The sequence below is a fragment of the Kogia breviceps genome, chromosome 11, assembly GCF_026419965.1.
Source record: "Kogia breviceps isolate mKogBre1 chromosome 11, mKogBre1 haplotype 1, whole genome shotgun sequence".
Lineage (NCBI taxonomy): Eukaryota > Metazoa > Chordata > Mammalia > Artiodactyla > Physeteridae > Kogia > Kogia breviceps.
Genome location: NC_081320.1, coordinates 10,156,774 through 10,169,360, shown reverse-complemented (window position 1 = coordinate 10,169,360; position 12,587 = coordinate 10,156,774). Strand labels below are relative to the sequence as shown.

Sequence of the window (12,587 nt, the reverse complement as noted above, 5' to 3'; positions counted from 1 at the left end):
AGTCATATATTACACTATATTATGATATTGCCTACTCGGCATTAAATAAATACGCTTTTAAAACACCATTGGGCTTCCCTGGTGGCGCAGCGGTTGAGATTCCGCCTGCCGACGCAGGGGACACGGGTTCGAGTCCCGGTCCGGGAAGATCCCACGTGCCACGGAGCGGCTGGGCCCGTGAGCCGTGGCCGCTGCGCCTGCGCATCCGGAGCCTGTGCTCCGCAACGGGAGAGGCCACAACAGTGAGAGGCCCGCGTACCACTAAAAAAAAAAATCATTTGTCTGTCCAGTTTGTCCCTGTAGGCACAGAAGACCAAAAACCGCCACCCCCTTTCCAATGCCTCCTGATGAAAGCATCAGCTCAGCGAGTAGGCAGAATTCTTCCACCCCCTCCTTGCAAGAAACATAAAACCAAATCCATACTTATTGAAATTTGAGGGGAAAAAACAGGAAGAGGCATGGGCCCCCAACTCATCTCTGACAAAGTCTGGTTAGCCATTCTGTGCTGAATGCTTACCAAGAAAGGGAGCGGGAACAAGGCCGGTTCCTCAAAGAGGGCAAGAGCGAGGTCCACCCAAATGAAGAAGTAGGTGGCGGCCTGCACTGTCCAGTGGTTATAGAAATGGTAAAGTCTGGAGCAGAGAAAAATAAAGACGGTTATAAACAATGAGCAGGAATTAAACAGCACCCCCAAATCCCATCAGAAGAAGAGTAGTGGGAGGTAAAATACCAAGTCCCCTCTCTGGCCACCTTTCCTTTCAATTCTAGAGAGTGAGGGGTACCATTTAATCGAGCGCACACTATAATACGCTATCAGAAAAAAATCAGGGATATTATCATATCTCAAAGCACATTCTCTTAACAGTCTCGAGCTAGGATTAGCACCCTCCCCGTGGGGTGGTGGTGACCCTAGGATGTACTTTTAGAGGACTGATGCAGAACAAACCCCCCTTAGAATGACCTCTTATTACGTGGCACAAGAGCCTAAACGATGTCTCGTGTGCATCAGCCTATCAGGGCATGGGGGACTCAGAGATCTCGCAGTCACACGGGTCTTTTCCCATCAGGGGGACAGTCTCCCAGCATCCAGGCATGAGGTATTCATTGCTGCCTTTCAGACACTGACACTCAGTCCTGATGATAAGAATTTTTTTTTTTTTCTTATCCTGAGCCATATCTTTGGTTTTAGTTCAATCCCTAGGGGGTTAGGGAGGAAAAAGCTGAATTCCCATGAAAAGAACAAACGTGTAAGTCGTGTCAAAAGGCAACAGAAAGGAAAAGGACAAGTCTTTTCGTTTAGGCACCTCTAAGAGGACAACTATATCTAGGAGGGAAAGATGATGACGTGGTTTTAATTTGGATGCTTTATCTCCTGTCCTGGGTGTTATTTACTCATTTATCTGTTCTTAGTATATCTGTTGAATGCTTCTCTACCTGCGAGGTACCATGCCATTAGAACTAAAAAAAAAGGATAGGATTTACCCAACTCTGTGTGCCATACCCTATATACTTCTCAAACTATTTGTGGAAACAATGCCTTCAGTTTGGGTTCAACTTCAAGAATAGGAAGCGCTAAAGGAGAGGTGATTCTAGGTGATAGTTTAACACTTTAATTACCTGACAGCCTGAGGGGATGTATCAAATGGAACGTTTCTGTTGTACTGAGCGTCGGAAACATAGGCAGCTGCCAGGAGAAGGTCCTGGTCCTCATTGGGAGAAAATAAGGGGAGAACAACAGTCAGAGTCGGAAAGGATACTTTGCTTTTTCGTTCATAAGTATTAATTGAGTATAAAAGGAAACTCCTCTTCACCTCTCCCCTGACCCCCACTCTCGCCAGACAGAACCAGCATTAATGGTACTGTATGTTCACCTCCAGATGTTTTCCTGAGCAATGAGAGTCCTGCAGTGGGGCTTAGGCATAGGCATGCTTAACTTTCCTGAATTTAAATGTAGGTTCTCAGAGGAGGAAACGAAAACAAGAAAGCACTGAACAGTATATATAGATGTACTTAAATGGTATATATATACATACATATATAGTGTTATGTACACAAATATATACACACACACACATATATATAAACATAAAATTATATTTAGGCTACTTGATAGTTGGTTAGAGGGATTTTCAAATTTAATTTTGACAAGTAAATTATTGCCTTTCTTGACAAGCTTTGAACTTAACTCCTCAAGGTATGACCTCATTCTATACATACACATAATTTTAAAAGAATAAAATTGTTTTCATATGACACAAAGCTTATTTTTTCACTCAATATATTCTGGACTTTTTTTTCTTGAAAATACTTAGAGATCTAACCCATTCCTTTTAACAAATGCCTCTTCCTTTTGGTAGTTTCCCTTTTTCAATATATTTTGAACACAATTATATTGAATATTTTAATATATATTTATTACACACACATACTTTTGTACCATAGGAGTGTTTCTGTAGGATAGAGTATAACTTGTGGATGGAAGGTATGTCATTTTCTATTTTGATAGGTAGGACCAAATTGTCTACCCCAAAGTCACGCATTTTATATGCCTCAAAATAGCACATGAATATACATGTTTTCCTGCTTCTCACCAACATTAATATGATTTTAAATGGTTGATAACATCCAATCAACCAAAGGGGCATCTTGAGATTTAGTTTAATTTGTCCATGATCTGTACAGCTGAGCCCCAGTGGTGATGGCTCACACTTCTGCTTCTGTATAAATTAGATAAAGAATACATACAAACAGACTAGCTATTTAGACCTCCTTATGTACTTCAGAAGTAAACGCAACCTGATTATCCAACTGATTACCGGAGTTACCTCCTCAAAATAGAGGACATCTTCCTGCCTGGACTGGTATGGAAATCTCTTACTGGTCAAGAAAGTTAATTTTGAAAATGCACGAAGTATTCGGAGAGGTCAAGAGATTCCAAATTTTATATTTAATTTTCATATCAAACACACATAGAAGATATTTGTACACATAGTAGAACTGTGTTTCCTAAATTTATTTCATATTGCAACACTTAAAAAAATAAGTTCTATTGTATTAAAAACACAAGCATTAGTTATTATGTCTTTTAACAGACATTTCACCAAAGAAGATATAAGGATAGTAAATAAGCACATGAAAAGATGCGCAACATCTTTAGTCATAGGAAAAAGCAAATTTAAGCCACAATGAGATACTACTACATATCCACTGGAAAGGCTAAAAATAGAGACTGACCACACCAAGTGTTGACAAGGTTGTGGAGCAACTAAAACTCTTGTTGGTAGGGATGGAAAACAGTGCATTTACTTTGGAAAACAGTTTGGTGCTTTCTTAGCCATTCCACTCCTAAGTATTTACCAAAGAGAAAGAAAGCATACGTCCACACAAAGACTTGTACATCCAGCCCAAGAATGCGGCTTATGTTAGACACGCCATTCCAAAGTTGCACTGGTATATAAATGTTCACAGCAGCTTAATAGTCAAATACTGGAAATGACCATAATGCTCTACAAACAGGTGAATGGATAGACAAAATGTGATATACCTGTACCAGGGAACATTTCTCAGGAATTAAGAGGAATGAATTACTGATAAACATAACAAAATGGATGAATCTCAAAATAATTGTGCTGAGTGAAAGAGGCCAACCCCTCCCCCTCAAAAAGAGTACCTACTATATGAGCCTATCTATATAAAATTCTAGAAAATGCAAACCAATCTATAGTTCCAGAAACCAGATCAGTTGCCTGGGGATAGGGCACTTGGGAGGAGGAGGAAGGGGACAGAGAGATGAGGCATGAAGAAACTTTTGGGGGTGATGGATACATTCATCACCTTGAATGTTGTGTTAATATCACAAGTGTACTCATATAGCAAGGCTCATCAAATGATAGACTTTAAATGTGTGGTTTAGTACATATCAATTATAGCTTAATAAAGCTTTAAAAATTGCCCTCCCAAAAAGATAACAGTTTGGATTAAAAACTGATGTGGAACAATAATCCCATAGGTGAATTAACTGCTGTAAGAACCCATCACCTACTGATTCGTGTGCATTCTCAGGGCTGGTATGGCAATTCTTAAGGGCAGTTTATTAAAACCGAAGAAGCATCATGTAAATGTGTTAAAAACTTATCACGCATTTTCTTGTACATATTTACAAAAATATTTTAGAAATATAGTAGAAAATCTAATATCAATTCTTTCTCCATGGAACATCTTGAACATTGAGGAACACCAGAGTTCCCCGGGATATGCTTAGAAATCTATTTTAGGTATAAAATGCCTAGCATCAGCAAGAGTTGATTTTTTTTAATTTTTTTAATGAACACATGTTAATTTTAAGAAAGTTTCATGAAGCCTCAAAAAGATCATACTGGGACAGCAAAGAATTCTGATATCAAGGTTTTTAAAAAAGAATATTTAAAGCAAAATGTCTCAAAGGCACTACCGTTCCCAATTTTAAAAGATGACGAGGGAATTCCCTGGCGGTCCAGTGGTTAGGACTCCTGCTTTCACTGCCGAGGGCACACGGGTTCGATCACTGGTCGGGGAATTAAGATCCCATAATCCACATGGTGCGGCCAGAAAACAAAACAAACAAACAAAAAAAAACAAGCCAAAAAATATGATGGTACTAACATCTACCCCCAAAGATGAGTATAACAGCCCCAGCAAAACAGTTTGTCCACAAACACGAACAGGAAAAACATACTCACCAGCAATTCCTCAGCCAGCCGGGCCCTGGGGGTTACCTCCCTCAGACCTCACCCAGACTCCCGGCATTGAAATCTACAAGCACCATGGCACCCCATCCAATTGCCCCCTTGCCAGCTGAACTTATGCCTGTCACGTTTAAATACGCTGACACTTTCCTAATAGCTAATTTACCTTTACAGTAACGTTTCAAAGTGTTCCCATTCTTAACAGCTATTACGTTTCTGACAGTCTGTCTCCTTTATGACCTCATCTGCTCTATCTTCTGGTTCTTCTTGTCCTCCCTCCCTCCATCCCATTTGTGCACAACTTCTAAGTCTCCTACCCATTTTTGCTTGGGAAGAAGTACTCTCAACAGGCAAAACTTATGGTAAATGAGCATTCTCACTTGTATTAAGGCCATTTGTATCTTCCCATAAAATGAATTTTTTTCATCCACCCCAAGAATGTGGCTTATGTTAGACATGCCGTTCCAAAACTGCACACACTTTTCAAGTTTACATGAGAACCACCGCCCATGTCCACCATGAAAATGGTCAAGACCGGATATCAGGCGTCTCCCCAGATACAGCTGATAAGTGGCTTCGTACATCAGAACAGCAGCCCCACCCTAGGGGAGGCCCTGCTGACCCCTTGGACAGTAGATCTCACCTCCAAGGCAGAATACAATCCCCTTCAGAGGTTTTGCTTGTAAAGATTCTGTTGCCCAGACCAGCTGCATCAGAATCTCTGGGAGGTGGGACCCAGGATTGAATTGTTAAAGTTTCCAGGTGATTCCAACGTGCCGTCAAGATTGAAACATCACTGGTCTAAATATGGCCATTTTACTACTGCTTCTCATAGGTTTTGTATTTTCTTGGCACCCTGACAATAATTGACTTCTCCTGATTTTCTTTCTCTCCTTTTCTCGGAGCCGTGACATTTCCTTTCTGCTCCCCAAGATTTAAAAACGTATTTAAGATGTTTGTGTTTTCTCCTCCCACCCTCCCCACTTTGTATGCCTTCAGTCTGAGGAAGGTGAATAACTTAGATCCCTCCGGGTGAGAGGGAGGAGACTGTACAAGAGGGAGGGAAAAATGGATTCCAGAAGCCCTGGCGGACAGCAAGGAAGTGTAGGAATGAATAGCTGTAAGCTCCAGATACCTTTAAATCAGGCAACAGGAACCTTGACAAAACTGAAGTTGTGGATAGAAGTGCTTTGAAAAAAGCCAATATGACTTGCTTAGATACAGAAGGAAATTAACATAACTTAAGGTAAAGAGAAGTTACCATAAATTTCAAGTAAAAAATTCTTCCCTGTCTCGGTTTTTCCCTGTGTCATTACAAGCACTATACCTTCTGCCTGTCTGTCTGTCTCTGCCTCCCTTCTTTCCTCCCACAGGTTACAGGCACTCTGATGTCCAGAATACAGTAGGTCACTGCTTTCCCATGCATCCCCATTCAAAAGTTTCAGGCGACTTCTCTTTACCCGGAGTGCCCACGGAATCAGATATCAACCCCCTGGCTTAGCACTTAGGGGCCTCACAATCTCCCCTCTGTCTTGGATCCCTCACTTTCCCTGCAGGAACCCCCTTCTCTGGCCCAAATTGGTGGACTGACTGTCCCACTCCCACGCCTGATCCCTTGCTCGCTTAAAACCAAGAACATCCTTTCCATTTCCCTTCACGGGGACCCATCTCAAATTTCACTCTCTCCACGAGGGCTGCCCATACCAGCAGCTTCCATTTCCATATGGGAAGACGGCCAAGGGAAGCTTGTGAAGTATACGGTGAGCATTCCATAACAAAGAAATGGCTGTAAGCTGGGCAGGGCAGCCAAGGCAGGAAGGGTGAGAAAATAGCGCACCGCTCGGTGTGGGTGTAAACACCTCATGTCCCTCTGTGCAGCAAGCGACAACCTCCGGGCCAAGGGCAGCCTGAACGTGTGTTTTCTTTGGCCCAGAGAGCGCTTTCTGGATGCTGGCTACTGAGTCAAATTTTTAAAAACACTGGAGCAGACACAAAAATGTGAACTTCTGGTTTCTCTTCAAAAGATCGTAACATCTGGCCATGTTGGGTTGTATTGCAGTGAGTTTTTGCAACGCACCCTGATTCTCAGTCTCCTGAGCAAACGCTTATTATTTTCCCCAATTCTGCGGGTCAGCCGGGAAGTCATTCTGGCCCGGGCCAACTTAGCTGGTCTCTATGGTCATCTAGGGCTAGATGGTCTGGAACAGCTGCACTCACACACCCTGGCCATGTGCATCACACAGTCCCAAGAGCCCCAAAACAGGGTGATCTAAGAGTTGGATGAACAGGCTTAAGAATAAGAACATTCAGAAAGAAGCACAGGAAGTATCAAGAGGTGATCACTTACAGTCACAAAGAAACAGCACAGGACACTGGCTCTCAGCCTTGGCTGCACTTTCAATCGTTGGTAGCTTTAAAATTGCCGTTGCCTGGTCCACACCCAGACCAATTAAATCAGAATCTCAGGGTAGCTACACTTCTAAAAGCAGGTACTTCTGACCAACAGTGAGGCTGAGAATCACTAGCATTGGATTATTTCTTTTTCAAAGCTGGAAGTGGTGGTCAAAGTACCAGAATGGGTGGCCATCTTAGTAACAGCCAAAGAAACTCCAGGCAGGAAAGGTTCTAAAAAAACTGCTTGAAAGGAGAGGGTGGAAATGCATTTCAGGTGACTAGGCAGTTTCTTATGAAGTGACCCCAAACTAACTTTTAAAAATGTTAAAAAAAAAAAAAAATGTTAACCAGGTCATACTGGCTACCCAGTGTCCGAGGTCAGAGCTTCAGTTTAACGACTCAATTATCACTGTTCTGCTGAGAACTGCTGTTGGTACCAGGCTCCTCACCTGTTATGCCTGCTCCCCTGGGGGAGGTCTTTGAAAGATACTGAGACATAAACAGCTGGCCCTTGCAGGCATGCGTTAAGCCAACGCCTCACACGGGACTCAGCCAGGACTCTGGGCTGTTTTCAGACCTTGCATTTCTTGAGGTCTCAAATTATTCGTTTTTTACATTCTTCTCTTATTTTGAGAAAGAAACATTAAGTACACACAGAGAGAGAGATGGACAGTCTCAAGCTAAAAAGATTTTCTTGCCATAGAAGATGGGGGATCACCGTCAGCTCCATCATTTTTGCAGAATGAGGAGGGTTGGGTCAGAGCTGGGGACCAAGAATCCTTTCCCTCCTCTCCTTGAACTGCTCTGCCCTGCTCGTTCCCTTAAGGGGCAGGGACATGGCAGAATCCACCTGTTGGAAGTGGCCAAGTCCCTTTGGGATGCCAGCAGGCCAGGGAGCAATGAGCGGGGCAGGGCTTTTACACACACCCCACCTGCCCTGTGGACCGTCTTGAGCAGGCTGCAGGGGCCATACTGGCACAGCAGCCCAGAGCTGAAGGAGCCACGCAAGGAGAGGAAGACAGAGCTAAAACACCCTTCAGCTCCCACACACTGGCACAACCAAAGGAAATGCAGCACACATGAAAGGCCTACGTGTGCCAGGCACCGTGTCCTGGGCCTGAGGGACACGGTCTTCGAGACTCCTCCGAGACGGGAGTGATTTATCATCGCCACTTTACAGAGGGGGAAACCAGAGGCTTTCAGCGTCTTGCAATTCACAGCTAAAATTTCCTGAATCAGAGCCGAGGCTCTTTCCATTGGAGCCTTGCCTCCCTCTCCACTCCGTGAGTTCTTATCCAACGAAAGGGAACAACCCAAGAAGGACTCTTGAAAGCCCCAAGTCTTCCAAAGCTCAGGCTGTTGGAGGGAAAGGAGAGCTGAGCGACTTGTGCAGCGCGTCTGCCTGGCCGCAGGGATCGGAAGAGCCAGGGCTGCATCAGCACTCCCAGCGCCACATCCTGCAGCCTTCTTCCCGGGCGTTTCCCTGCAGCGGGACCCTCGCTTGTTTTCCTGCCGCCATGGAGCGCCGTGCGGCGGGCACGGGCCACCCAGACCCGGGGGCGCGCCACACGGAGACAGGACCCCCAACACGCAGCCCGGGCCCCGATTCCAGCTTGGCCCCCGTCCGGGGGAGGCGGCTCCGGGCGGGCCTCTGGGTGCAGGCTAGACAGCTCCCTTAACGACCCTAACGTGCGGGGTTGCGGCCTGGGTCGGGGCGCCTCGGCGCTCCAGCGGCGGTGCGCTTCCCGCACCCGGAGCGCCCAGAGGACCCGGGGGACCCAGAGGACCGAGGAAGCCCGGAGGAGGAGCGGCTCCGCACCCGCATCCCCGCCCCGGGGCCCTCGTTCCCCCCAGCCGGCGCTGGCTGGGCCCGGGGTCGCTCTCCACCCGGGAGTCCCGGGGACGGCGGGCGCGGAGCCGGAGGACTCTGCCGTCGGCGCGCGGCCACCAGCCCTCGAGGCGCCCTTACCTCCGGGGCGGGCGGCTCCTCCGGGGACGACGGGTGTGGGCGATGCACCCCAGCGGCTCGGTGGGCCCCGGGCATCGCGGCGGCGGCGCGGGGATGGGGGAGCGTCGGGGCCGCGGGCAGCGGACTCTGCCCTCGGGCGGCAGCAGGCCCGGGCTCGGCGCGCTCCGCTCGGCCCTTCACGTGACCGCGGCGGGGCCCCGCGGGCGGAGGACTGGGGGCGGGCGCGGCGGGTCCCCGGCTCTGGGCCCTTCCCGCCCGGCCTCCGGGCTCTTGCTGGAGCCGGGGGCGGGGACTTGGTCCAGCCGGGGGCGGGGGCGGGACGCGGATCCCGGGGGCCCGAGGCGCAGGGGTTTAGAGGCCAAGCTGGCAAAGGGTCCCAGCCTTGTGCCCCGGGCGTGTCACTGAGCCCGGGTTTCTGTATCAATAAAATAGGAACAAGACCTTCCTCCCAGGGTTGTTTCGAGAATTAAATGAGTTAATATATTTAGTGGCTGCCACTGGCAGGTGCCCAGTAAATGATGGTTTCCTCCCCGTCCTAGGAGAACCCCCTGGAGAGCTGGGTGTGGACCCAGAGAGAAGGCCCCTGGGGCAGATGCCTCCGGGGAGGGGCTTGCGAACCCGCCTCCCTTCTCCCAGTCCCAGCCTGGACAGGAACTTGGGGTTACAGAGTTGCTGAAATTTTGAAAGAAAGCAGAAATCTAGATTTTCATGAGGACGTTCCTGATTTTTATTAAAGTTGGTCATAAATTTTAAATAATGATAATAAATACTTGCAAGCCAATTCTTAGATGGGCTTTGGCCTGTAGGGCAGGTGGTCCTCAGCTCCTGTACCAACGAACTTCACTGACACCTCCCAGAGGACGAAGAGGCCAGGCAGGGCGGGGAATGGCCCTGGTCACCGAACAGGAGGCATGGTGTCCCTCTGGGTTCATTAGAACCCTGTGCTTTGTACTGTTGGATGCCAAGGTCCAGGTCCAGTACTGTGGCAGGCAGAATTATCTCCCCTGCCACCCCCCAAAATTCCACGTCCTAATCCCCGGGACTGTGAATCTGCTACTTTATTCCTCTACAGAGACTTTACAGTTGTAATTCGTGTTACTAATCAGTTGACTTTAAAAGAGTGATTATCCTGGATGATCTAAATTGACCCAGTGAAATCACATGAGCCCTTAAAGGCAGAAGAGGAAGGCAAAAGGGGTGGTGAGAGATGAAACTCCAGGAGGGATTCAGTGCGCCTGGTGGGAATGCTACTGCCTTGAAGACGAGGGGAACTACAGGAAACTGAATCTGCCATCGATTTGAATGAGCCTGGAAGGGAATTCTTCCCAGAGCCTCCAGGAGAGAACACAGTGCCTTTATGTCAGTGGTTTGAGGCTCAGAGCATAGAATCCAGCCATGCCTTGCTGGACTTTTGACCACAGACTGGGAGCTAAATGGATGTTCATTTAAGCCCCTAAGTTTGTGGCACTTGTTTACACGGCAAGAGAAAATGAATACAGGACACTGGCCTTTCAATGCCAGATTCAAGTTCTTGCAGTGAGGCTGGCCTACAATGAGAAGGTCAGGTGGCCCCAGTTCCTTAGCTCGGCATTTGCCACCGTCCACCTCTTCTGGTTGTTCCCTCTCAATTCCAACATCACACCCTCTGGGAGGCCCTTGCTCAACTTCTCCCAGCCAGTGGATCACTCCTCTCTGTGGCTCCACGCTCTTCATGAAAACGACCACATGGTCCCTCAGTTCCTCTATTTATATATGTTGTCCTGCCCCACTAGGCCACAAGCACCTGGCAGACGTGAGGCAAGAAACATTCATCTTTGAATCCCCAGCTCCTAGCACGGAGCAGGCACGTGGTAGGTAAATGAAATCCAAAAGCAGAATTCATACCAGCTTGTAGCCAGTGACCCATGTCTACAGGGAGTCTGAAATAATTACTTCTTATAACTATTTATTGTGTGGATTACCCTAAAGCTCTCTGCATGCTCTTGAGAAAAGACAATGATTCTATTTCTGTCCAAAGTCATGACTTATGGAATGGCTGCTTGACAGAGGGGTCTTTTAAAATGGCTTTTCTTTGATACGGTGTAAATGTGTGCATTGTAAAGACTAGAAACAACTAATCAAAGATAACCATGGTCTACCTGCACACACTTTAACACGCATGTATGCAGCTCTGTGCAAATGAGATTACATCCCAGCTTGTGGACGCTGCTGACCTTGACCTTCTATCTATCTACACCCTTCCTACCCAGGAACCCAGAATCAGGCCAGGCCTCCACCCATCTCTCACTAGAGGGTAATTCTGCCTGGTTTAGGCGAATCCAAATGGGGTGTTTTCCTGGCAACAGTTACCAAGGAGAGTATGCGACTTAAGGTAGCTCAACCCGACTAAAAAGAAGCAATGGGCTTAAGAAGAAAGGTTTCTTTTTCTCTCTCCCCTCCCCTTCTCCTATAAATGTAAATTTTTAAAAACCCCAAAAACATGTATTCCTATGGCCACTGGCAACGATCTTGCAGCCAACCTTGGGTAAGGATGATGCTGTGGACGGCAGAGCAGAGAGATGTAAGCATCCAAGTCTCTGAGGGCCTTGGGAAGAGGCTGCTTTTTGGTACTTCCATCCTTAGAACTGTCTAACCTTTGCACTGAGAATCATGTGAGCTATATTATAGGACTCAGGAGACAGAATGTGGTAGATCTGTATGGCTGACAGGAAAAAATCTGCAACATAGTACATGGTGGTAGCACCCTGCATGGAGTTTGACATCTTTTGTATACATTTTTAAAAGGATGCACGTACCTATATTTTCTGATAAATGAGTAAAATATTTTCCTGGAAGGATACATCAGGAAACTAATCAGTGTTTACCTTCGAGCACACAGTTGAAACAACAAGGGGTAGAAACATGAAGGGAGAGGGACTTTTTCCTCTTATTTTATACTTTTCTATAAGGTTTCATTTTTCACTGTATTTCTGTATTAGTTTTATGTGTTCACACATGGTTAGATCAACAGGGACGTGGGATGGAATTTAATCAGCAATTTTGTCTGTTTCATGAAAAAAATATTTTCTGTAATGGAAAAAATTACAGCTCTGGTCCTTATGTCTGAAAACGCCTGTTCCTGGCAGCATCTCTGCTGGTGGGGACAACACACCTCCGCGAGGTGAGAAGGAATCCAATTTAGAAAGCACAACGTTTAGAGGCCAGTTAACACAAAGCACACCCTATCACAACCCTTTGAGGTACTGTATAGGTTTGCTAGGGAGGCCGTAACAAAGTACCATAGACTGAGGGGCTTAAACAACAGAAATCTGTTTTCTCACAGTCCTGGAGGCTAGAAGTTCAAGATCAAGGTGCTGGCAGGTTGGTTTCTTTGGAGGCCTCTCCCTTTGGCTTGTAGATGGATGTCTTCTCCTCCGTGTGTCTTCACATAGGTTTCCCTCTGTGCATGTCCGTATCCAAGCTTCCCTTTCTCATAAGGACACCAGTGGTTGCAAGGTATT

At 46.6% G+C, this 12,587-nt stretch overlaps 1 protein-coding gene across 2 annotated transcripts in view; it reads right to left on the bottom strand.

The window, feature by feature from the left end:
- Positions 1 to 9,304, bottom strand: part of LOC131765953 (two pore channel protein 2-like) — a 42,236-nt gene extending 32,932 nt beyond the window's left edge. The window contains exons 1-3 of one of the 2 annotated variants that reach the window (XM_067007224.1): positions 9,088 to 9,304; positions 1,618 to 1,700; positions 518 to 632 (exon numbers count right to left, since the gene is read on the bottom strand). In XM_067007224.1, the coding sequence (XP_066863325.1) occupies positions 518 to 632; positions 1,618 to 1,700; positions 9,088 to 9,162 (273 nt within the window). In that variant the 5' untranslated portion in view covers positions 9,163 to 9,304. Of the gene's footprint in view, positions 1 to 517; positions 633 to 1,617; positions 1,707 to 9,087 lie in introns of both variants that reach the window. The other variant, XM_067007223.1, reaches the window with a different exon arrangement.
- Positions 9,305 to 12,587: the final 3,283 nt, after the last annotated feature.